This window comes from Medicago truncatula, chromosome 4, assembly GCF_003473485.1.
Source record: "Medicago truncatula cultivar Jemalong A17 chromosome 4, MtrunA17r5.0-ANR, whole genome shotgun sequence".
In the NCBI taxonomy this organism is placed as follows: Eukaryota; Viridiplantae; Streptophyta; class Magnoliopsida; order Fabales; family Fabaceae; genus Medicago; species Medicago truncatula.
Genome location: NC_053045.1, coordinates 39236512 through 39263068, shown reverse-complemented (window position 1 = coordinate 39263068; position 26557 = coordinate 39236512). Strand labels below are relative to the sequence as shown.

The 26557-nt window shown below is 34.1% G+C and overlaps 3 protein-coding genes and 1 pseudogene across 4 annotated transcripts; 1 reads left to right on the top strand and 3 right to left on the bottom strand.

The window, feature by feature from the left end:
- Window positions 1–500: 500 nt before the first annotated feature.
- Window positions 501–1337, bottom strand: LOC11443373 (uncharacterized). Its single transcript, XM_024782494.2, has 2 exons — window positions 1003–1337; window positions 501–916 (listed from the first exon to the last, which is right to left on the bottom strand). Exons 1-2 carry the CDS (start codon window positions 1033–1035, stop codon window positions 539–541), a joined length of 411 nt encoding a protein of 136 aa, XP_024638262.1. The 5' UTR covers window positions 1036–1337; the 3' UTR covers window positions 501–538.
- Window positions 1338–10459: 9122 nt separating this feature from the next.
- On the bottom strand, window positions 10460–11488 carry LOC11446144 (cyclin-D4-2). The gene has a single exon (XM_003607617.1). It carries the CDS (start codon window positions 11486–11488, stop codon window positions 10460–10462), a length of 1029 nt encoding a protein of 342 aa, XP_003607665.1.
- Window positions 11489–17023: 5535 nt separating this feature from the next.
- LOC11446146 (polyubiquitin-like) lies at window positions 17024–19581 on the top strand (annotated as a pseudogene). The gene is made up of 2 exons (XR_003011543.2): window positions 17024–17170; window positions 17759–19581. The product of XR_003011543.2 is annotated as a polyubiquitin-like (transcript).
- Window positions 19582–20719: 1138 nt separating this feature from the next.
- LOC112421302 (uncharacterized) lies at window positions 20720–25277 on the bottom strand. Its single transcript, XM_024782495.2, has one exon. The coding sequence runs from the start codon at window positions 25244–25246 to the stop codon at window positions 22895–22897; it is 2352 nt and encodes a 783-aa protein (XP_024638263.2). The 5' UTR covers window positions 25247–25277; the 3' UTR covers window positions 20720–22894.
- Window positions 25278–26557: the final 1280 nt, after the last annotated feature.

Below are 26557 nucleotides of genomic sequence, written 5' to 3'. Positions count from 1 at the left end.
TAATTCTTCCTACGAAGTCTGACATTAAAAAAATACATTAGGAATTTAGGATATTGACAACAACAAAAACATCTTATTAGGACTTGAAATAGATTTAAGTTATAAACAAATAAATTCCAAAAATTTCTTGGTTATGATTTAACATAAAAATAAAAAAAAACAAAAAAAAAGAGGTCGGTGTATTTTTCTCTTTAGAGCAATATCATCTCTAACTCTTAAAATTTGCCTCACGCTTAGAAAAGTGTAGGTAGGAATAGGTAGGTCTTCATTTCACTAACTTAACAATGAAATTAATAAGAAGACCCAACCCAATAAAGACCAATGGTGACTTTGTAATTTAGTGTTTTTAAAGAATGAAAAAATAATTAAAAAGCGTATCAATGATCAAGCATGTTCAATATTGACTATAGTATAAAAAGAGAACTGACAAAAAATCAGCTTATTATCATATTTAAAATGCAAAAGCGTTTTATTTATTTATTATAGGATTCTATTGAATTTCTGGGATTTTCATTAATCAGCTAAATGATATGGCTGATCATTTGTTTGTTTGATACATGTTTTGAACTGATGAATTTCCACTTTGTGGGTTTAATTGCTCCAGATCCTCCTCAAATATCCATCTGTAACCACAGTTCTTTACCTCAAAATGCAAACCGGGGACTTGCCAAACATCAGCTGCCAATTCAAGACAACTAATATCATAATGCGATGTTGAAGATTTAAAATTTATTCCTTCACCTAAACTATTTGGATCATCATGTGCTACAAATGTTAAGTTCTTGTCACCCGTGCTAGGTGATGGATCCATCCTTATTGAACTACCCACATTTTGTGTATTGCACCACATTGGAATTTGAGTTCTAGGAATAATAATATCAATGAAACACTTTGGGAGATCGGATTTCACATGCACCTGGTACCAGATAAATAATTTGTTATATATTAGTTGAATCACATAAACAGAGATATAGACAAAAGGAAAAAAGAGGGAGGAGGCACCTGCAGGAGTTGTACCATCCAAGAAAAAGCCATTCTATAACAGCATTTTGTGTCAATTAAACTGGGGCAGTCAAAAATATATAATCGCAGAAAAGAACCGGAAACTTCTATTATTGGAAAAGCAGTTATCGATGGGAGTTCTGGTAAATATTACAGTGATCGTTCATCTCCCTCACAGGTAGATGAAAACTACTGGTCTCCATGTGCCATCTCTCGCACATAACACGTATTATGGCATGGGTGACACTAGAACATCCCGTGTATATCAAATCATGCAGGCCAGACCCCTCCACAGGCTCCCAAAACCACCTCAAACCCGCCTCCGGCTTACCAAGCTCTTTCATCTTTTCCCCTGCATTTATACACTTGTAATCCGTCTGATCATGCCACATCTGAAATTGAAATTAATTAAGACATTGTCACTATATTATATAATTAAAACACTAACACTACATTCTTTTAAATAATTAAAACACTTATGCTATATAATATAAAATAATTAAAATACTTACTCTACATAATATTAAAATTAAAACTCTTACGCTACATAATATTATAATTAAAACACTAATGCTACATTCTTTTAAATAATTAAAACATTTACGCTACATAATATAAAATAATTAAAACACTTACGCTACATAATATTATAATTAAAACCCTTTACGTTACATTCTTTTAAATAATTTAAACATTTACGCTACATTATTTTAAATAATTATAACATTTACGCTACATTATTTTAAATAATCACTTAAAGAATTTTAAATAATTTAAACACTTACATTATGATGGTTCACCCAAAGAGGGTTCGCCACGTGCCTCGCATAGTCGGTCAACAGTGACGTGGTATACGGTCCTCCAGGATAGGGAGGTTCTCTAACAGGATATGGCGGTATCGGTGGAACACGACGTCGTCGTCGCTGAGGCCGAGGCTCAGGTTCACCCTCAGGAATAACATTCTCTGCCTCCATATAATCTGCCACAACATCCTCTGGCACCTCCTCATCACCTGCCACCTCCTCATCCTCCGCCTTGTCCTGCGGCTGATAAAACATTATATCATCCTCCATCCGATCTTATCCCTGAAATCCCTTCGCATACTCATACGTCTGTGTCGGATCAACCACCTGGGAGGAGTAATCCATATGTGGTTGTGAGCTCTCTACACCTGGCATCGCATCCCTCCGCTTCCAAGTTTTCGGGACATACGGGTTTTGGTCCACCTTTTCCTTTCGAGCGCTAGCGGTACTCGCCGCTTTGCCTTTGCGCATCCTATCCTCTCTAATAACCTGTTGCCGATCATCCTCGTCCCTAGCCATACCTGTTCAAAACAAATTTAAAAAAACACAAATAAGTGGACAATGTATTTAAGAATACAATGTATTTCAACATTTTCTTAAAAACTATATACTTTTAAGGCATTTAACATAGCATAAAAATCCAACCAAATAACATGTAACATATCAAAAATGAAACTTAGGCATTCATACAAATCCACAGTTAGAATCATTCAACAACTTAGGCATTTATATAACATACCACATTATGTCATTCTTCAAACTTGCCAAAAATTTTTAAAAATCCAAGCTTATAATAATTATAACATATATACATTATAAGATTTAACATATTTGGAAAAAAAAATCACAAAAAAAGCAAGGTCATTTCACTTAGGAATTTCATCAAACACCTTAAGTGCATTTCAAAATACTAGCACAATTAGTGTTAATTCAATATCAAATTCAACTGCATTGTACTTAAACCTACTCTAAACAACAATGCCAGCAAAAAACAAACATTATAACATCAAATTCTAACATAATTTGCAATTTTTAAACCTAACCTAAACACTAACATTTTGCTAAAATTATGAAAATAACACCCTAAACAAACTACATTGCATGTAAATAGAAATAAAATAACTTACTTGTTAATTACTTGAAGAAATTTGGCTCAAATCCGTGCAATTGAAGGTGGGGTGAAGTTGGGTTGAAGTTTGGTTTGTGTTGTTTTGAACTTGTAACTTACTTGTGTTGTTAACTGCCGCTGGGTCCAGCGGCAGTTAACTACCGACGGTTTTTCCAACGGTAGTTAACTATCGCTGGAGGCTTTTTGATAAATTACTTGTGTCAACAAGAAGTATTCCATATCAAAAAAGCAATTTTCATCGATACCCACCATCCAATAGAGTAGTCTAAATGACTAATGATGTGGAATTTGTTTTATTTTTCATAAAACAAATCAAAATCAAAATCATTGGCATTTTTTTATTTTTGTTATTTATTTTACTAATCAAAATAAAAATCTTAAACTAACAATTGAGACCTTTTATAAATAAATAGTTTACTTCAAGAATTCTCACCTCTAAAGGTGTCCATATCACTTAGAAAGGAAAATTCAATGAAGGAGAAAGGAGTAATTGCTTGCATTCTCCACTTCAATGTGCTCAGTAGGGGTGTTCAAAACCGAACCAACCCAATAGAAAAACCGCAAACCAAACCAATCCAGACCGAAACTGCAAAAAACCGCACTTGGTTCGGATGAATTCAGATGACTTTTCACTGAACCACATGGTTCAGTTCGGTTTGCGGTTTGCATCTCAGCAACCGAACCAAACCGCAAGAATAATCAATATTACTTAAACTTGTATTAGCCCAATTACATAACTCAAGAATAATTTTTTTTTTATTCGACTTTTTCATTGTTGCACCATCAGTTTCGATTCTAATTCATTTCCATCTCCTTCAATTCATTTCCAGTGATGAATTTGTTTCCTTTTCTTTCCAATAATTTGTTTCATGCTTATGTTTCTTCTTAATTTTACCTATTTTGATATAAGTTTTGTTTGATTTTAATCTGGTTAGTTATAATTTGCATGTAACTTTATGTATTGTCTATATATGTTGTGATGAGTTTAGGATCTATGCAATTATATTAAGGAAGAACGTTATATTGTTGGTATTGAAAATAAAAGTTTAGGATTTATGCAATTCAGGTATAGTCATATTTTATCATGTAAATTTAACAACAAAATAAAACGTCCTATGTTTATTTTGTAACAAGTTGGCAATATTAGAGTTAATGGAATTTTTTTTTTTATCTCGCGATAAACCGCACTAATCGAACCAAACCAAACCGCATGTTTTTTTATCTCGCGGTTTGGATGACTTTTATGCTCAAAACTAAACCAAACTGCACCGCAAACACCCCTAATGCTCAGTACTAGAAGCTCCATTTTCTGAATGGTTTTACCTTCAAACACAAACTTGGATTCACTAATCTGCAAATCAAAATTCGGAGGAACATTAGTTTCCTGGCAAAGTTATCAACTTGGTTTTCTCTTCCATTAGGGTCGAGATATAATGATTTTAAAGATGAGTTTTTATCGATTATACCATTTAGAATGTGGAGATGATTTTGAGAGGGAATGGAAATTGATGGTTGAACAGTTTTGTCTTAGCATGGATAACCATATTGACTTGCTTTATTCGCTTCGTCAATTTTGGGCACTAGCTTATTTGAAGGACTTCTTTTTTGCTGAAATGACTACAACTGGACGTTCAGAATCTATAAATTCATATTATGTAAAAAGATTCTTGGGAGCCAAAACAAGTCTTACTGATTTCATAAATCAAGTAAGAAATTAATTGAGTTAAATTAATTTTTCTCTAGTAAGATACTTGGATATATTAGTTTTAATTTACTTATAATTAATATTGTTATGAATTCGTTGAGAAAACCACACCAATAAAAACTTGATGCGTGAAGCAAATCAAGCGGGTAGCAAATAATCCAAACAAAAGTAAACAGCAAGAGATAAAAGGAAGAAAGAGAACACAATAATTTGTTTACCCAGTTCGGTCTAATGATGACCTAGTCTGGGGAGAGAGCAGCCCTCCGTTCCACTATAATGATATGAGTTTCTTTACAAAGAGATATTGAGTTACAAGAATCAGTCTTCAAACCTAATTCTACCCAAGTCCCAGCCTCTTCCCGTGACCAAGAGACTCAATCCTAATAGTGCTTTGTTCAAGGTGAATCAAAACAATCCCAACCCTAGTGTTGTTGCAAAGAGAAATTCTCTATAAACCCTAGTTTGAATGTTGGTTTCTAAACCCTGTTTTTCTACACACTTTATCATATGATACAAGGCTTATATTTATAGTGGAAAGTAACCCCTTAAAAAACTGAAACAAATCTTCACTGAAAATACGTTTTATTTTTATCTTCAGCGATGCCATCGTGCCACGTTACGGATTCATCGTGGCACAAAATTTCCAGTAGCTTCCTCGTAATCTTGCTTCAAAAATCGTGGCGCGATGCTTCTCCATCGTGGCACGATACTCCAGATTTCTGATTTCAAGTTAACTCTTGACTAATCCCCATTTCTCCAATCATACCTTTCAACCATATGGCTTCCTTGACCCCTTCAACAAGGGCTATGTACTCTGCTTGAGTTGTTGAAAGAGCTACAACTGATTGTTGATTTGCCTTCCAAGTTACTGCTGTACCGAACAATGTAAACACAAAACTTGACAGAGATTTTCTAAGTAAACAACAAGAGATAAAAGGAAGAAAGAGAACACAAGAATTTGTTTACCCAGTTTGGTCTAATGATGACCTAGTCTGGGGGAGAGAGCAACTCTCCGTTCTGCTATAATGATATGAGTTTCTTTACAAAGAGATATTGAGTTACAAGAATCAGTCTTCAAACCTAATTCTACCCAAGTCCCAGCCTCTTCCCGTGACCAAGAGACTCAATCCTAATAGTCTTTTGTTCAAGGTGAATCAAAACAATCTCAACCCTAGTGTTGTTGCAAAGAGAAATTCTCTATAAACCCTAGTTTGAATGTTGGTTTCTAAACCCTGTTTTTCTACGCACTTTATCATATGATACAAAGCTTATATTTATAGTGGAAAGTAACCCCTTAAAAAACTGAAACAAATCTTCACTGAAAATACGTTTTATTTTTATCTTCAGCAATGCCATCGTGCCACGTTACGGATTCATCGTGGCACGAAATTTCCAGTAGCTTCCTCAGAATCTTGCTTCAACAATCGTGGCGTGATGCTTCTCCATCGTGGCACGATTCTCCAGATTTCTGATTTTAAGTTAACTCTCACAAATATATTGTTGTGTAGGTTGGGGTTGCTGTTAACATTAGAAATCAAGCTGGAGAAGAAGCAAGAATGCGCCAAAAGTACCACAATCCTCGTATTAGAACATGTTTTCCTACTGAGGAACATGCCGCATCTATTCTTACACCTTATGCCTTTAAGTTGATTCAACATGAGATTGAGTTGTCTACAAAATATGCGGCAACTGAAACTAATAATAGTGTATATATTGTGCGACATCATACCAAAATTGACGGAGGACGCTTTGTAAGTTGGATACAAGAAAATGAATCAATCCATTGTTCTTGCAAGGAATTTGAATTTTCTGGGATATTATATAGACATGCTTTTCGAGTGCTTGTGATGAAAAATTATTTTACCCCCCCTTCCAAGTATCTTCCTCTTAGTTGGAAAGTTCATTGATTCCAAAATCTAGTCATATGATTAACTACAATGGTGGCTCCCTTGTTAAGTTTAGGTCCTTAATTCAATGTCTAGAAAAATCCTCGAAGACAAGAGATCGAGAACAAGCTGCAACTAGAGAGTTAGAGAAAGCCATTCAAGTGATTAAATCCATGCCTGAAATCCAAGAAAAGTTGGTGGGTGTTGATTCTATGGTTCCAGATAATGATGAATTGAATGCTGGAAATCCTTTACCTTCAAAAACAAAAGGTCGGTCAAAAGGATCAAGGCTAAAAGGAGGAGTTGAAATTGCATAGAAGCCTCGGCATTGTCATGTTCCAAATTGTGGTGGAACTGATCATGACTCGAGGAATTGTCCAAATAAAAAGAAAAATATTGAAGCATTACCTTCTCAATCTCCCAATAAGTAAGTTTTTTTTATTTTTTTTTTAATTTTTATATTTGAGGTATTTATTTTGTTAATGCACAAGCTTATTTAATGTTTATACTGACAAATTTTGGTTGCTTTTTTCTTCCTGTTATTTTTTAGGATGTTGAAGGGTTGGAGAAAATCATCTTAGTAACGATGTTTTGCAGCAGCTTGTGTTTTCTGGTTTTGGTGTCAGCTTATATGTTTTGCAGCAGCTTTTGTTCTCTGGTTTTGGTTTCAGCTTGCCGAGAAGGTTCACTTGTAGCAGCAACTTATGTTTTGAGCAGCAACTTGTTCTTGTTTACGTGTTTGGTTTCAGCTTGCCGAGAAGGCTCTCTTGTAGTCGCGGTTTCTAGCAGCAGAATGTCGTAGCTTATATTTTGCAGCCGCAGTTTGTAGCAGCGGAATGTTGTTGCTTATATTTTGTAACCGCAGTTTTGATCAACAAAATGTTTTTGCTTATATTTTGTAGCTGCAGTTTGTAGCAATATAATGTTGAACCCTTTTTTTTCATGTGTATGCTTAAACAATATTGCAGTAATGATGCAAATGTTGAATCTTTTTGCTTATATTTTGTGCATTGCCTAAATGAAAATTTCCTTCAATTCAAGCCACATCAGTTATAATGTATCATTGGCAAAAACAAACTCCAAAATTGAGGGGAGGTGATGTTGTAATTCGGGGTCAGAAACGTACTTTTTAATAAAATCGAAATCATCATTGAAGGTATTACCATGTTGAGTCTTCTTGAAGTACCAGGTTGAGTCACGGCCAGGTCGCAGGTCGCTTTCTTTAAGACGTTTCATGACACTACTCGAGTTTGTGCAAGGTAGACTAACAACTGTGCGCCTCCAGGATAAAACAGTCCAATTCACTTCGATTAAGTATCGCACCGTAAATAATCGTTCGAGAAATAACACCATCAAATATGGTACTATAACCACTCTTTAATATTGAAACCAATATGGTATTGTGACCACTCTACTATGGTGTTGAGACCACTCAAATATGGTTTTACCACCATTCTAATTTTTAACTTCTCCAAATATCAATATGGTACTTCAACCACTCAAATATGGTGCTACGACCATTCTAACATCTAACTTCTCCATGAATAGATGAAGAATATATATGTTTAAGATCATTCTTATTTTCGAAAGGACAATAAATCGATAGGGACTATACATTCTTAATTCCGAAGGGACAGAAAGAGTAGAAAAAGGAGAAGGACTTGTCAACACAAGTCTAAGGAGGAAGAAGAGAAGAAAAACAAGCATCAATTGTGAATTTCGGTGTATGGAATGCACTGTGTGAGCTCTCTATTTATAGAGAGAGTTCACAACTAATAAGTGAGAAACTTTGGGAGCAAAGTAATTCTCATATTAGATCTAGTACAAAAATATCTCAAATTGAGTCTCAAAATATATCACATTGAGTACAAAAATATATTATTCAGTACATAAATATATTATTGAGTATCAAAATATATTAATCATGTACTAAAATATATTAGATTGCTTACCCAAATATTTTAGATTGTGTTCCAAAATATTTTAGCAAAACTTGGGGGCTAAGAAAACACTTTCTAATGATTAAATTAACTATTTAATTTATCATTTCCAAATAATAAATATATCTAAATATAATTTTTCTTATGCTTACTTCGTTCACTTAAGAATGTACCCCCATTAAAGGTACACCCCCACTATATAAACATTACAAATGTGTGTGTTCCATCCGATGTAGAACTTCCACTTTTTCAATTCACACAACACTAGTTCTACCCAACATGAGAATTTGTGTTTAGCCTTTTTTACTCAATTTCCACGCATGTTCCAACGGGAGAAAATTGTAAAAAAGAAACTAATATAGCAATTTGCAATATTGAATCATGTACAAAAGAAACTGATACCACAATTTGCAGACATCAATAGGATTCTCAACTGTATGCGTAGTTAACTCACTGATTTTTCCTTCAAAAAGAAAACTCACTGTTTTTATTAATAAAAATTAGGTTAAATTGCACTTTTGGTTCTCGTATTTAAACCAACTCACGAAATTGGTCATGCCTTTTTTAAATCGAACAAAGTTGCCCCTATGCTATCTTGTTTTTTGCAATTTTCATCATAACCTCCATTTTACCCTCCAAAAACGCTGAGATGGCAAATGAACACCTATGTGGCATTGCCAACTTGGAATATAACACTAACATGTCATTAAAACATCAATTTTTAATTTAAAAAAACAATTTAAACATTTCATAAATTAAAACAAAAGCAATTTGAAAGAAAAATGGAAATTAAATTGAAAGAAATATATATAAGGCAAATTCTATGGTACACTAAAAAATTTGAGTGTACCGGTACACTAAATCATCAAATTCATATTGAAACGAGTTGTTTTTTCGAAGAAAAAGAATTGTTTTCTATCATTAACAATTACAATAATTAGATCTTAGTTGCCGAAATAAAATTTTACATTTTTTGAATTTTTGTTACATATAACAAAGAATATTTATTATTTTTTATGAGAAAATGTTAAAAATTTAATATGATTCTTATAAACAATGAAATGATGTTTATTCTAATAAAATGATGTCTTATAAAATATAAATATTGATAAATAACTATTTATTTCATAAAATAATCATTAAATTGTAAATATGTGAAGCATGAGTACCGGTACACCTCAATTTGTGAGGTGTCCCGTAAAAGTTCCCAATATATAAACCCTAATTCTCAAATTTGTTTCCAATCCATTCAGAATTCAATCCTAAATCTGTTATTCCTCCATTTCCGATATTGTATCCTATTGTATGCTATAGTGGAGTGTTATTCCTCCATTTCCGCTCAACACCAAAAGAAATATACAAAAGTTATCACAAAATTGAAGGGATGGAAATCAGTATGATGATGAGGGATTCGTTGAACAATGTTAACACCAAGATACATCTCAAGATGTCAATTTCCTTTGCCTCCATAGTGATTGGTGATTTCGATGCGACAATCGATGATTACATCAATCTCTTTTTGCAATATGACATGCATTCTTGTAAGTACCTCTATGATTTAACAGTATGAGAAAAAATGAATTTATGGATGAAATAAAGTTCGAAAATGAAATAGAGTTCCAAAATGAAATGGTGTTCGAAGATAAAAGCACAATTGATAAGATTTGATAAATAACAGTAATAATTATTCCAATTCAAAAAGGAATGCCTCTCCTAAGAATAATAGAGAAAGACGAGAATTTCATTTCTCAATTATTTCTTCCTTTTCCTTTTATTTACATGTACAATGCTAATAATTAAAAGAAAAAGTAGTTTCTAAACCACCATTTTCTAACTCCATAAAACTACGAACTACATTTAAAATTAATAATTAACAACATACTACCGACTACGTTCGAACACAATGATAATATATCTTTACATAATTAATAATCTACGTTATATATAAGTATCAATAACCTTATGGAATATGGTAAAATTCCCATGCAACATGACTACAGAAGCTCTAATCCACATCTTTTGTTTAGCTTCCTTCTCTTAGCATCAACACCAGCATTGTTGTCATCACATTTGTAGCGGAAGCGCAATGTATCAAACATACCCATTGGGCTTTGAAGCACACTAGAGACAGAAGAGGCATTTGAATCCTTGGCAGTGAAAATACACATCTCTTGCACCTTTTCAACACACTTCAATAATCTCTCCTTTTCTATGTATTGAATCAGAGTAGAAATTGATTTGCTACTATCAATTGCTTGAAATTCTTCTACAACATATGTTGCCACTGCTGCTGCAATCTCTGATGGTTTGAATTCCAAGAAGTCAGGACTTTTAATGGTGCTTGATATAAGTTGAGTACATTGCAAAATTATAGAATTATTCAATGAACTCTTATCATCATTAATCTTAGAAAGGAAATATTCAATGAAGGAGAAAGGAGTAATTGCTTGCATTCTCCACTTCAATGTGGTTAGTACCAGAAGCTCTATTTTCTGAATGGTTTTTGCTTCAAACACAAACTTGGATTCACCAATCTGCAATTCAAGAATCCGAGGAACATCGGTTTCGTCTACTTTGGCTGCCAAAGATAAGCAAGCAACAGCCAACAATTGCATTGACCAATCTCTTCTCTCTGGGAATTGATATGCAGAGAGGAAACGATCCATGTAATTAATGGATAGATAAACACAAAGCGGACCAAAACCGAAATGTGATTGAACCTTTTGAATCCAATCAATGGCTTCATTTCTTGCACCAAAATCCAAATCTCCAAACTTTAACCTATTCAAGTAATCAGCACCATGCCATTGTTGACATTCTTTTTCCAACATCAGAACCAAACACTCTTCACTCTGCAATGGCAAGTGCAACTCATTAGGGACACCACCAGAGCGTTGTTCGTTCCTAGGATGCCACAAATCTTCGTAATCCTCCATCGAACCACCATATTCAACATCATCGAAAACACTGCTATCTTCTTCGGTGCAAAGAAGGCTTGCAACACAATCAAAACTTGGTTCCATTTCAAAATAACACAACCCAACAACCCTTTTACGTCAATGAAAGGAAACTTGGGTCTGTGTTAAAATAAGAACAAAAAGAAGTTTCAATGAATAGACAGTGCAACGAGAGAGTGGCTTGCTTATAAAGGAACCGAACAATGCCTCTTTTTAGAGAGACGGGTCTGTTCTGTACAATGTGGAACGTTGCCTCTGTTAAATACTGATCAAACAAATTTGGAGAGTAATCACTATTAATGACATCTTTTCCTCACTCATACCCCGATACAGAGGAATCAAAGTTAAACACTTCTTATTCTTAATTAATGGGGCTAATATGTTACACCTTTCCTAATTATAAACCCCTTTGAAGAAAATTTTTATCCTTGAATATGAACCTCTATATAAATTATTAGATGCATTTATTATATTTTTCTTAAGCATGCTTCTAATTAATACTATTAATATGTCTTACAATATGAAAAGTCAAATCAAATTCACATACAAACAAATAACAATGTAGTAAAATTTACACACAAACTAGACACATGAACAACACTATCAACTTTTCTTAATAAGTGTGAATTTAGTCAAAAGCCTCAAAAGGGTTATAAAGTTATAATAAGGGATAGAGGGAATACCAATGACTACTCCTCAATTCATAAATGAAGTACACAATTTTAATTATTAATTTATTTAATTATCTATAATAAAAAAGTTATAAAATTTTGATATTTTAAAAATATTTATTGGAACAGATCAAACAATATCTTATATTATGCGTTGGAGAATAGGTTTAGTGGGTGGAGAAGTAGATTTGCGAGCCTTGGACGGGTGGTGCTTATCAATTTGGTGTTGACTTCAATGCCAAATTTCTTTCTCTCTTATTTTAAGATGTCATATAAGGTGTGGTAGAAAATTGTGAAAATTCAAAATTATTCCAAATAAAAAAGGTTCATTGGGTGAAGTTGGAAATATTTGTAAGTCTAAGGAGGAGGGGTTTTGGGGATAAAGGATTTGAAAATTTTCAATTTAGTTCTCCTTGCTAAGTGGAAGTGATGATTGTTGAATGAAGAAAAGGTGGTGTAGCAAGAGGTGTTGTGGTCAAAAAATGTAGGTAGTGTCACCTATACTTCAAATCTTTTTTCTAGAGATAAATATAAAAAAAAAATAAAAAATATTCCCTTTGGTGGAAGGATTAATGAAATTTGGGTAAGGAAGGGTCGTAAGAAAATGATTGGTTTATGGAGTTTGTTCTCGACGACGTGAGGAATATGTTCTCGATGATAAATCAACTATACTTAGTGTAAGTTTGTAAGTATCTTTAAAAACTCAAAAAATGTTTAGAGAACACATTTTGTATTTTACTAAATCAACTATACATATTCTCACATCGAATTCCTTCGTATAAGATGAGTGTGACAAACAAAATGCATTTCTAAGATGTAGTTTTGAGTTTGATCATATTGATCTCTCAATTGAAACTGGTTATTTGGCAGGACATTAGAATTAAGTTCAAAAGAATATATTAGAATGCATATGTGTTCGTCACTATTCATCTTATATGAAAAAATTTACCCTTCATTTAGTGCTTAGATTGAGACGTGGAATGCAAATTTGTTTAATAAGCAACACTTCATTTATTGTCCGATTTAAATGAAGATGAAATTAAAATTAAATAAATTTGTTGTATTTTATTATTTTGAAATTGATTTTGCTTACTTATGTATTTTTAGTCAGGTTTTATTTTAGAAATGAATGAATTGATATTTATAAGACATGCTTACCATTTAACAAATAAATGTTTTTTTTTTTTTAAATGAACATAAGATATTGAGAATGAATAAATGTGGTAAATGAATATAACGATAGCCAATGATAGATATTAAAAAAAAATGCATGTTTAGAGGTGAGACCTACGTTACCCTCTCTTGTTTAGAGGGTAATTACCCTCTCATGATATCAACCAATCAAAATGTAATATACATAGGTAACATTAAATGTCAAATAAATAAGTAAATTTTTTCTAAAAATAAAATAGTTAATCTTAATTTTTTTTTAAGGAGAGTTAATCTTAATCATAAGATAACTTTTAATACTTTTAATTTTTATTTCATTTCTTTTTTTTAAACAACAAATGATTTTTTTTTAATATTAAGGTGTTCAATCCTAATTAATTTACACTACAAGACTTATAACAAATAAATTTTTACATCAAATTTCTTTCATCTGGATGTCCTTAAATTCATCATTTACATTCATTAAATTTCTTTCATTCCAAAACCCCGAACGTGAGAAAAAAAATCTCCTTCATTCAAATTTCTTCTTTTTTATTCTTCCATAAAATTTGTCGTTGTTTCTAGAACCGAGTCAGGTATCGTGACTTTTTTTTTTTTATTTAAACAGCCAACCTAATAAAATATGCTAACACGCATAGACCTGCCTCACTATCAACAAAAGCCTTTAAATCCAAACAAAAGAACAAAAGCCTCATCACATAACCATTTCAGTAGTAACCAAAAAAATTCCAGCAAACTCCCACAACATCACAACGGCAACACCTACTAGCAACCCTCAAAGTACAACGGATGACTTACTCAATTGTTATAATTAACTACCTCACAACCAAGAAAAATGAAATCAAAAGAAAAATCAAGTCACCATACTTGACGTGGTACTGGAAATAACGACAATTCTTACGATATTTGGAATCAAACGAACGACGACGATTCTCATGAAAATTGAAAAATGCAGCAGTTGGGAACGACAAAATTGAACAATCAAAATAGGAAGAAGAAATTTTATGAATATAACTGATAGATTTAAGGACATTCAGATGAAAGAAATTTGATGTGAAATTTTAATTGTTCTAAGTCAGTCCTTTAGTGTAAATTAATTAAGATTGAACACCTAAATATAATTAAGGCAATGATACATTAAGGATCCTTTATCTTTTTTATTTGTAACACTTCGGTCCTTTATCTTTATTTTTTCCCGTTTAGGTCATTTATCTCTCTTAAAAGCACATATACATCTATTTTCTCATTTTTTATTAAAAAATACATAATTTTATTTTTAAAAATATACTTTTATTAAAAATGAAAAAAAAAATCCAAAAATATGATGATGTTGTTCATTATCTTCATCTTCTTCCTTTGAATCTTCATCATCTTCTTTAAATAAATAAAAATTCTACTAAGTATATCTCCAAATATCGTGAATTAATGTTATATTCACCTCAAATATTCTTTTAAACACAAAAATCAAAACCTTAATTTCACAAATGTTACAAGGCGGATGGTGGAGGCCTAGTCACTGACGGTAGAGCTGTCAAAACGGACTAACCGGCCCGTGACGAACCCGCCCATGACGGGCTCAGACTTTTGCGTGCCGGGCCAAAAACGTCCGGAAGATAAACGAGCTCAAAAATATTTGACTAAGTCCGACCCTTTGCGGGCTATGGGCTTTCGGGCCAGTCCGGTTACCTAAAGCTTTTAATTTAAAAATAAAATATTACACTAAAAATTACCTACCGGCGGATGCTTAAGATTAAAAATTGCAGTGGCATCCATTAAGTTTGTTCTTAAATTGTAATGGCATCCATGTTGCTCGGTGGCCATTTGTGGAGAAGTTGGCTCAGGAAAATCAACACTATTAACAACAATTCTTGGAGAAGTTTATAAAACTAAGGTAACTGTAAGTTTCTAATGTCATATCATATAATTCAACTTAATGTAGTGAATTATCCCTTTTTTAATATTAGTTTTGTTATAGATCACTTTCTTATTACCTATTTTGAATTATAGATTGATGTTCATGGGAAGTTTGGATATGTTTCTCAAACAGCATGGATACAAACAGGTACGATACGTGAAAATATTTTTTTTGGATCCGAATTGGATGATGGCAAAAGACCTTGAGTTGTTTTCCTATGGAGACCTCAGAGTAATAGGCGAGAGAGGGGTTAATTTAAACGAAGGATCCAAGTGGAAAGCAATTAATTCAGGAAGAAGAAAGAGAGATAGGAGATACATGATCGAAGCCTTACTTACAATATCTGAATTGGACGATTAAGTGACAGTTATAAATTAAACGGGCTACCCGCGGCCCGGTCGGGCTAGCCCGCGACGGGCTCTGGCTAAAAAGGTCCGATTTTAAACGGGCCTAAATTTTAGTGTCCAAGTCATACATTTTTTCGGGTTTTTGCGGGCTGGCCCGACCCGTTTTGACAGCTATAACTGACGGAAGGGTTAGGCTTTACGAAAGTGAAAATTGTTCTGGAAACAACAAAATTGATGTGCAAATCTGCTCTCAATTTTAGGGTTATTTTTACGCCGGGTTTGAATATTGAGTTAGAAAATAATAATATACGGCGTGACAATTTATATAACTAATTTTTTTTTTTTGATGAAACTAAATCTCTTTTTTTTTTGTTACAATGGTGAACAAAGTAGAAAAAATACAAGATAAAACAGAAGGGAAAAAACATAAGTATCTAGGCTAACGCCTTAAGAAAAGCGTTCCTACTGCATCCTCCAGCAGCAGAGGGAGGAGGCCCTCCAGAGGGGAAGAGTGAATCTCCAATTTTTCATTTTTTGAGGCTTCAATCTTTGCTAAGAAAATCTGCACACTTGTTACCTTCTCTGAGAGAATGTTGCAGAGTGAAACTTCTTGAGCTGAGAATATCTTTGATGTTCTGAATAAGCATAGCATAGACATGGTAATGATTTAAATCTTCCTTAATGAGATTAACTGTGAGAAGGGAATCCGAGTAGCAGGCCAATTCATCATAGTTTCGGTTGACTGCTAAATCTCTTTCTTTACAGGGTTTTGATTTTTGTGTTCAAAAGAAGATTTGAGGTGAATATAACATTAATTCATGATATTTGGAGATATATTTGTGTATATTTTTTTTTATTCAATGAAGATGATGAAGATTCAAAGGAAGAAGATGAAGATGATGAACATCTTCATCATATTTCTTGATTTTTTTCATTTTTAATAAAAATATATTTAAAAAAAAATTATGTATTTTTTTAATAAAAAAATGAGAAATATGTGTTTTATAAAGGACCAAAGTGTAACAAATAAATAAGATAAATGACCTCTAATGTAATCATGTCTATAATATTAAAAAATTATGATTATAATTATTATTTTTTAATGAAAAATTAACTCATTTATGACATTTAATGTAGCCAATGTATATTACATTTTAATTGGTTGATATCATGAGAGGATAAATACCTTCTAAATAAGATAGAGTAATCTAAAAAAACCATGTTTAGAGACTTAAAAAACAACGTCTCTCTCCGAAATTGTTGATTTATTAACTTACTTAAAATCAACGCAAGATAATTCACGTTGGAGTCAAATCGTGAGTTAATTTGAGGAGTTTTAAAAAGTTTGAGGTGAGAATGAGAAAAAACAAAACAATTTTCAAAAAGTTGTGTAGAATCTCCTAGAGCCTTACAGAAACGTAATCGCATACGTAGTACCAAAATTGTCGTAGTTGATCAACTTGATTTTACACGTGGCTTAAAATTACCGGTAGATAGGAGGCTATTTTCGTAATTGAGTCGACACAACCTTCATATAAATACAGCAACCTTCATCCATTGTTTTCATCCTTACCTATTTGCTTGCAAAGCAAAATTTCCAAACGCTCTTTTCTTTCTTCTTCGACAATTCTACGATTCATTCAAGGTATCTATCTATCTCTTCCTCATCCATTCACAATATTTTTTCGGTTTTATTAGTATTCGGGTTTCAATTTGTGTGGTTTTGATTCATAGATCAATTCGATTCTATTATTACATGAGGGTTTCATTATTGTGAATTTTTGAATAATTTTCACTGTGCTAGATCGATTAAATTTTCACTGATTCGTGATTTGTTATAGAAGATAGAAAGCTGTTCCCCAATAAATTGTAAATTTTTCTATGTTCTGTGTACACGCGGGTTTCATTATTGTGAATTTTTGAACAATTTTCAATGTGGTTTTGATTTATGGATCAATTCAATTTTCTCTGATTCGTGATTTGCTATAGATAGGAAGCTTTTCCCCAATAAATTGTTAAATTTTCTATATTCTGTGTACCAATTTGCCCCTATTTCAATCAATTAGGGTTTGCGTTTCGGATTTGTGGCCTGCCATAGGTTTTGTGATGTTTTTCGTCAAATTAGTTGCTTAGTTTCATATTTTCTATTGTATCGATTTGTCCCTATTTTAGTTGAGTAGGGTTTGAAATATGATTTATTGCGTACTGTTTATGATATGATTGATTTGAACAGATGCAAATCTTTGTGAAAACATTGACTGGCAAAACTATCACCCTCGAGGTGGAGAGTTCTGATACCATAGACAACGTTAAAGCTAAGATTCAAGACAAGGAAGGTATTCCTCCCGATCAGCAAAGGCTTATATTTGCTGGTAAACAATTGGAAGATGGCCGCACCCTTGCGGATTACAACATCCAAAAGGAATCCACCCTTCACCTTGTGCTGCGATTGAGAGGTGGCATGCAGATATTTGTGAAGACATTGACCGGAAAAACAATCACCCTTGAGGTTGAATCATCTGATACAATTGATAATGTCAAGGCCAAGATCCAAGACAAAGAGGGTATCCCTCCTGATCAGCAGAGGCTTATCTTTGCAGGGAAACAGCTCGAGGATGGAAGAACCCTAGCTGATTATAACATCCAGAAGGAATCTACCCTTCATCTGGTGCTTAGATTAAGAGGTGGAATGCAGATTTTTGTAAAGACTTTGACTGGAAAGACTATTACTTTGGAGGTGGAGAGTTCAGATACTATTGATAATGTGAAAGCTAAGATTCAAGATAAGGAGGGTATCCCTCCAGATCAGCAGAGGCTTATCTTCGCCGGTAAGCAATTGGAAGACGGGCGCACGCTCGCTGATTACAACATTCAAAAGGAGTCCACCCTTCATTTGGTTTTGCGGCTTCGTGGTGGTATGCAAATTTTTGTAAAGACCCTTACCGGAAAAACTATTACTTTGGAGGTTGAGAGTTCAGATACTATTGATAATGTGAAAGCTAAGATTCAGGATAAGGAAGGCATCCCTCCTGATCAGCAGAGACTTATCTTTGCAGGGAAACAACTTGAAGATGGAAGGACCCTTGCTGATTATAATATCCAAAAGGAATCCACTCTGCATTTGGTTTTGCGGCTTCGTGGTGGTATGCAAATTTTTGTAAAGACCCTTACCGGAAAAACTATTACTTTGGAGGTTGAGAGTTCAGATACTATTGATAATGTGAAAGCTAAGATTCAAGATAAGGAGGGTATCCCTCCCGATCAGCAGAGGCTTATCTTTGCTGGTAAGCAGCTTGAAGATGGAAGGACCCTTGCTGATTATAACATTCAAAAGGAATCGACCCTCCATTTGGTTTTGAGGCTTCGTGGTGGTATGCAGATTTTTGTGAAGACTCTTACCGGAAAGACAATAACTTTGGAGGTTGAAAGTTCTGATACAATTGACAACGTGAAAGCAAAGATTCAGGACAAAGAGGGCATTCCTCCAGACCAGCAGAGGCTAATTTTCGCGGGCAAGCAGTTGGAAGATGGCCGTACTCTGGCTGATTATAATATCCAGAAAGAATCTACTCTGCATTTGGTTTTGAGGCTTCGAGGTGGGATGCAAATATTTGTGAAGACTCTTACCGGGAAGACTATTACCTTGGAGGTGGAAAGCTCTGATACGATTGATAACGTGAAAGCGAAGATACAGGATAAGGAGGGTATTCCACCAGACCAGCAAAGGCTTATTTTTGCTGGCAAGCAGTTGGAGGATGGTCGTACTTTGGCAGATTACAATATTCAGAAAGAATCTACCCTGCATCTTGTTCTTCGCCTCCGTGGTGGCTACTAAGTGTGTCCCTTTAGTATGTATGTTGTCTGTGTTACTGTGGTTGTCTAATAAATGATGTTTAGGTTGCTGTCCAGTCCCTTCAGTATGTGTTAAGAAATATTGAAATTTCATGGCTTTTCTTTTCTGGTTTATTTTGACTTCCTCCTGTGTGATTTTGCTTTTTTGTTTTTTAAAATTTGCTATTTGCCCAAGTTATCTATTTTGCAGTATTAAATCGTGTATGATTTGATTTGTGAATGTGCTTTTAGGGGATGAAACACTTATAAATGGTATATAGAATCAGACTTTGAAGTGTTTGGATTTGGATGAATAGTTAGTTTTATTTTCATCAAAAACTTGAGCATTTTTTGTTGTTATCATCCTATCATCATAATCTAAGTATACCATCCAAAGAAATTGCGTCACCAAGCAAATATTTTGATGATGCAAGAGAAGTGATTAAATATTTTTGTCTTAGTATGTCAGATTTTTTAAGGTTGTTTTGGAACGACTTAAAATAACATGTTATAACTTATAAATTGGTTGAGATAAATAATCAACTCAATCAACATAATCGACATGAGCTTATGTCCAATCTTCTAGCGCAGCAAATCAATGCTTGTCACACAAGCAATAGAAATCAGAAATAGTTTTTCAATTCTAGGGTTTTGGTGAATTAGAGAGAAGAGAAGATTATAGAATTGAAGAATGTAATTGTATTATTGAATTACTGATGAATATACAAGATAATGGTCTTATATACAAGTCTAGTATAAGTTGCTTGAAATACAAGCAAATAACAAACCCTAACAACCTTAAGTTACTTTTAAGGAGACTTGTAGCTAACCAAGTAACAAACTAAAAGTAAAAGTAAATGTGATTAACCAACTAACGTGATTAAATCACTTACAAACTTGAATTAAAAACAAACTAACACTATCAACATCCTTTTAAATATTTTAATATCGTCGTTCCATATAATGTTCTGAATTTTGTTCACGAAAAATATGTTATGTGATATCAGAATAAAAATTGCAATATTAATAAGAATCAAGCAATTAAATGGAGTATTGCTTGTCCACTGATTTCATTCAATTCACTTAACAGAAAAATACTGTAAATGGCTAACAAGCCAGTACAATGAATAGAAAGATAAGGTAGAGTAGAGAAAATAAGGCAAGAGAGAGAAAGTGATATCACACAAAAATGCACACCACATTCATTCTACTACCACTACTTAATATCCCTTCATTTACTAACAAACTGGGACCACATTGGATGATTCCCTTTGATCCTGTAGCTACGTCTCAATCCTTTCTTATTTGCCATGTCATCATTTGCACCACTTTTATCAATTGGGCATTCCACACTCATAACATTACCCTCCCCTTCAAGAACAATCTTGTCCTCAAGATTGAGATTGGGGTAGCTATCCAACATCTCTTGCTTGTCTTCCCAAGTAGCTTCACTGTTCTGCATATCCTTCCATTTCAATATCACTTCCGGCTGTATGACAGGACCTTCTTCCATTGTGGTAAGTGGTAAAGGAAAATATGGCTCAGCAGTGAGACCCTTGAAGATCTTCAATTGGGACACATGGAAGACCGGATGAATACGAGCTGTCTCAGGCAATTGTAACTTATAAGCTACTACTCCTACTTTGGCTATCACAGTAAATGGACCAAAGTACCTCATGCCTAGTTTGTTGTTCTTTCTCAATGCTACAGAAGACTGCCTGTATGGTTGTAATTTCACTAACACTTGATCCCCTACTTCAAAAGACGCATCTTTTCTCTTTTTGTCAGCATTGCTCTTCATAACCTGTTGTGCTCTCAGTAAATTTTCTTTTAACTCAACCAGTAGCTTGTCTCTGTCCATTAACTGTTGTTGTACCTCTGTGGGATCAGAATTATTAACACTATAACGTGTTAACATAGGGGGTTCCCTGCCATATAGTGCCTTAAATGGAAACATACCTAAACTAGTATGTAAGGAAGTGTTATACCATAGTTCTGCCCAAGTAAGTGCCTTAAACCATGTCTTAGGATTCTTGAATGTGAAGCATCTCAGGTACATTTCGAGACATTTATTAACAGCTTCTGATTGTCCATCCGTTTGAGGATGATAAGCTGTGCTCATGGACAATGTTGTGCCTTGCATTTGAAACAAATGCTGCCAGAATTTGCTGGTAAATACCTTGTCTCTATCAGAGATAATTGACTTAGGCATTCCGTGTAATTTTACTACATTATTCATAAATGCCTCAGCAACAGTCCTACTTGAATAATCGGCTTTCAAGGGCATGAAATGAGCATATTTACTCAGCCTATCTACGACGACCATAATAACAGTAAAACCAAAAGATAGTGGCAATCCAGTAATAAAATCCATAGTTACATCATCACATACCTGCTCCGGAATAGGCAATGGTTGAAGTAGCCCTGCATAAGTTGTATTAACAGATTTAGCCTGCTGACAAGTGACACATGCTTCAATAAACTTCTGTATATGCTGCCTCATATTTGGCCAATAAAATTGGGCAGTAACTCTTGCTAAGGTTCTAGTCACCCCTGCATGCCCTCCGATTGGTGTATCATGGTATTCCTTGAGAATCTGATGAATCAAATTACTCTCCATAGGAATTACCAACCTATGCTTCCAGTACAATAACCCTTCTTTCACCATATAATTTATGTCATCCATAGTATTGTCTAAGCACTGTTGTACTATTGTTTGCAAGTGGGAGTCATTGACAATTTCTTTCTTCAATTGCTCTAAAAAATCATGTTCAGGTGCAGACCATGAAAGAGACATTACTCTTGACAGAGCATCGGCTGCTTGATTGTCCTTACCTGGTTTATATTCGATTTGGAAATCAAATCCAATGAATTTGTGAAGCCAAGCTTGTTGTTCAGGGGTTTGGAGAGATTGATCCAACAAGCTTTTCAAACTTTTTTGATCAGTTCTCAGTATGAATTTATGTCCAAGGAGATAGTGTCTGAACTTGGCTAAGGCAGTGGTGATAGCATAGAATTCTCTGGTGTAAGCTGACTGAAGTTGCATCCTAGGTGCCATTTTTTTGGAGAAATAAGCTATGGGATGACCTCCCTGACTTAGTACAGCTCCTACCCCTGTACCAGAGGCATCTGTTTCCAACACAAAGGGTTGAGAGAAATCAGGCAACACAAGCACCGGTGCTGTAGTAATAGCTTGCTTTAATGTGTCAAAAGCTTTGGCAGTATTTTCATCCCACTTAAATGCATCTTTTTTTAACAAATTTGTTAAGGGACCAGCTATAGTAGCGTAAGATCTGATAAATCTTCTATAGTAGCCAGTGAGTCCCAAGAATCCCCTCAATTGTTTCAAATTCGTTGGAGTAGGCCATTCCAACACAGCTATCACTTTAGTCTTGTCCATTGCCACACCAGAACCAGACACTACATGGCCCAAATATTCAACTTCGGTTATCCCAAATGAGCATTTAGATAGCTTTGCATACAACACATTTTGGCTTAATATCTGAAATACAATTTCCACATGTTTCAAGTGAGAATATCAAGATGGACTGTAAACCAAAATGTCATCGAAAAAAACCAGAACACATTTTCTCAACAGTGGTTGAAACAATTGATTCATGAGTCTTTGAAATGTAGCAGGGGCACTTGTGAGCCCAAATGGCATCACCAGCCACTCATAGTGACCTTGATGAGTTCTGAATGCTGTTTTCTGTCTATCTTCAGGCTTGAGGAGAATTTGATGGTATCCCGAACGCAAATCAAGCTTTGTAAAGTATTGTGCACCATGTAATTCATCAAGTAGTTCATCCACAGTGGGCATAGGAAAACTGTCCTTGATTGTTATGGCGTTCAAAGCTCTATAATCTGTGCAACATCTCCATGTCCCATCCTTCTTCTTTACTAGAATGATTGGTGAAGAAAAAGGACTCAAACTAGGTTGAATAATTCCTTCCTCTAACATATCCTGCACCATTTTTTCGATTTGTTCCTTTTGACTATGCGGATATCTATAAGGCTTCACCTTCACTGGTTGTGCTCCTTCTTTCAACAAAATCTCATGGCTCAACTCTCTGTTAGGAGGCAATCCTTTGGGTATTTGAAATATCTCTCTATAAGTATGCAACAAGGTGGCCATTTCTGGTTCAATATTCACTGGCATGCCTTCCCAATTATCTTCTATAACAGCAGGATCAATTTTTTGTATGGTGAATAACTCAGAAATTGCGTTCATATGTTGTAGCCTTCTAAAATGATTCAATTGGGACACTGCAGGTTTGTTGTCACTTTCCCCTTGCAACGTCACAAACTTGCCATCCATATAAAACTTCAATTTGGATATAGAATAATCAGCTACATGAGGCCCTAAAGAAGCCAACCAAGGAGCTCCTAGGATCACATCAGATCCTGCTACAGGTAGCAAATAAGCAGGGACTGTGATGTCTATGTCCTGCACTTTTAATGACAGCTTTCTAACCACACCTTCTGCTTTCATGTGTTGACCATTACCAACCAGGACATTACATTTGTCAGTATGTTCAATAGGTAAATTGAGACAATGAACAATTCTAGGTTGAATGAAACTCTCTGAACTACCTCCATCAAGTAAAATAGATACACTAATAGGACCAATGTATCCCTTGAATCGAATTACTCCCATCCCTGTTGCTCCCTTTAAAGCATTAAGGGATAAATGGTGCTCTGCTACTTCTTGTATTTCTGTGTCACTGGTCACTGCTGTTTGGCTAGGTGTATTAGGAGGATCAGGGTCATCATCTAATTCAAGTAGCATCAATTGTTTGTTAGGACACTTGTGAGAAAATGAAAACTTATCATCGCAAAAATAGCATAGGCCCTTCTCTCTTCTCAATTGCATCTCTGCAGGTGAAATTCTCTTAATTGCAGGGTTCTTTTGAAGGTGGCTCATAGGTCTCGTTGGTGGTGTAGGGAGTAAGGGTAGGTTGGGGGCTTTTTCAATAGTTTGATTTTGATCGTTTCTGGTTGGATTGAAGGGGGCTCGATGTTGGTGAGGTTGGGCTGGTGTATATGGTTTTAGTGGTTGTTTTGGATTGGAGTTAGCAGCAATTTTCTCCTCAAACAGTTTTGCTAATGACACAGCCTTAACAATAGAAATAGGAGTGTGAAGCATGACATCTCTGCGTAATTCATCTTTTAGTCCACTAACAAAACAATCAATTAAAGCATCATTGCTGAGACCATAAACACGGTTAGAGAGAGCTGTAAATTCCATATAATACTCGTTAACAGATTTGTTTTGTTGCAATTTGAACAAAGATGCTCTAGGACAATCATATATAGAAGGACCGAAATCAAGTTCAAGAGCCCTAGTGAAATCATTCCAAGACTGAAATGGACGAGATCTATTCACCATTTGAAACCAAGGAACTACTTCTTGTTCTAAATGAACTGAAGCAATAATTAATCTCTCTGCATCTGGAGTATTATAGTAACCAAAAAATTGCTCAGCTTTAAAAATCCAATCTAAGACATGCTTACCATTGAATCTTGGAAACTCCAGCTTAATATGACGCACCTGAAACGGTTGAGAGCTCATACTTGACGTCGATTGCTTTCCCACCACTGTTGATTGAGTATGACCCACAAATGTTGATTGTGAACTTACGACTGTTGCAGAAATCGCACTAGAGCTTGAGCCTGAGTTCGTGTTTCCATGGGAGACGTTGTGTTGTGGTGCTTGCTGCATAAACCTCTCAAGTGTTGCAGATAGTTGGTTGAATCTCAGATCTGAAGCTGTCTGCATCGCCTCCAATCGATCGAATCTCGCTTTGTTTTCGACGTTGGATTTCTCTTGCGCTTCCGCTTGACGACGTAACTCGGTGGTCAATTCCTTCAATCTTGTGTTGTCGGCCATGGAAGAATGAAAGCACCAATGTTATGTGATATCAGAACAAAAATTGCAATATTAATAAGAATCAAGCAATTAAATGGAGTATTGCTTGTCCACTGATTTCATTCAATTCACTTAACAGAAAAATACTGTAAATGGCTAACAAGCCAGTACAATGAACAGAAAGATAAGGTAGAGTAGAGAAAATAAGGCAAGAGAGAGAAAGTGATATCACACAAAAATGCACACCACATTCATTCTACTACCACTACTTAATATCCCTTCATTTACTAACAAACTGGGACCACATTGGATGATTCCCTTTGATCCTGTAGCTACGTCTCAATCCTTTCTTATTTGCCATCATTTTCACCACTTTTATCAATTGGGCATTCCACACTCATAACAAAATACCATGAACAAAAGTTAACACAATCTTTTTTAGTAACTTTACATGTAGTTTCTTTGAAAAAAATAATATCAAATCAAAGAAAACTAAAACATACACCCTGATCATTATTATAAACAAAAATTTATTTTTTAGGTTCATTTAATAAATGATGAATGTAGTCTATTATGTAGGCCACATGTACCATTTATTGAATGAATCTAAAAAATGGTGTTTTGCTTATAATAGTGACCGGAGAGTTTAAGAATTTAGAGTATAGTTTTTTGTGTTTTCTTTGGAATAAGTTTTATATGTAAAAATAATTTTCATTGGCTATTGTTATGGAGAAATGGAAGAGAGAAAATTGAATGCAGTTTGTATTTAATTTCATTAGAATAAACAAAAGTTTTTCTTTAAAAAAAAAATAAATAAGATAAAGTTTGTCCTTTTTGCTTACATTTTTGCGACAAAGTGAATTTTTTTACTTACATTTTATGACGGTGGAAGAAGTATATGGTTCAAAAGAAAAAAATTTACATGTACATATATCATAGGAAAACAATAAGAAAATACTACATATAAATGTCATGTAAGCTTGACTAACTTATAAAATCATATATAAATGTTTTTTTTTCTCTATAAATATATTAACTTTTTTGTTTAGTCTACATAAATTTTCACCTGACCGTTAATCTTTCAATAAATTTAATCGTCACTTTTGGTCTATATTTTTAAGTCAACTTATATGTAGTCTTCGTATTTTTGAATGTAAATTTTGAAGAATGTTTAGAATATTATAATAATCTCTTTTGAAAAAATAGTCTAATTATTTTAATCTTGAATTATTTTAAACTTGACACATATTTATTGTCGATGTGTTGGATTATTTTATTTTTATACTAGCAGAGTCAGTTCATATTTTCAATTTTGTCTAATATCCAGGTTAA

Excerpts from the sequence above, each read along its gene's own strand:
- LOC11443373 (XM_024782494.2), bottom strand. The coding sequence starts at position 1,035 with ATGGCTTTTTCTTGGATGGTACAACTCCTGCAG. Across the intron at positions 917-1,002 it reads GGATGGTACAACTCCTGCAG|GTGCATGTGAAATCCGATCT; the intron begins GTGCCTCCTCCC and ends ATCTGGTACCAG.
- LOC11446144 (XM_003607617.1), bottom strand. The coding sequence starts at position 11,488 with ATGGAACCAAGTTTTGATTGTGTTGCAAGCCTTCTTTGCACCGAAGAA.
- LOC112421302 (XM_024782495.2), bottom strand. The coding sequence starts at position 25,246 with ATGGCCGACAACACAAGATTGAAGGAATTGACCACCGAGTTACGTCGT.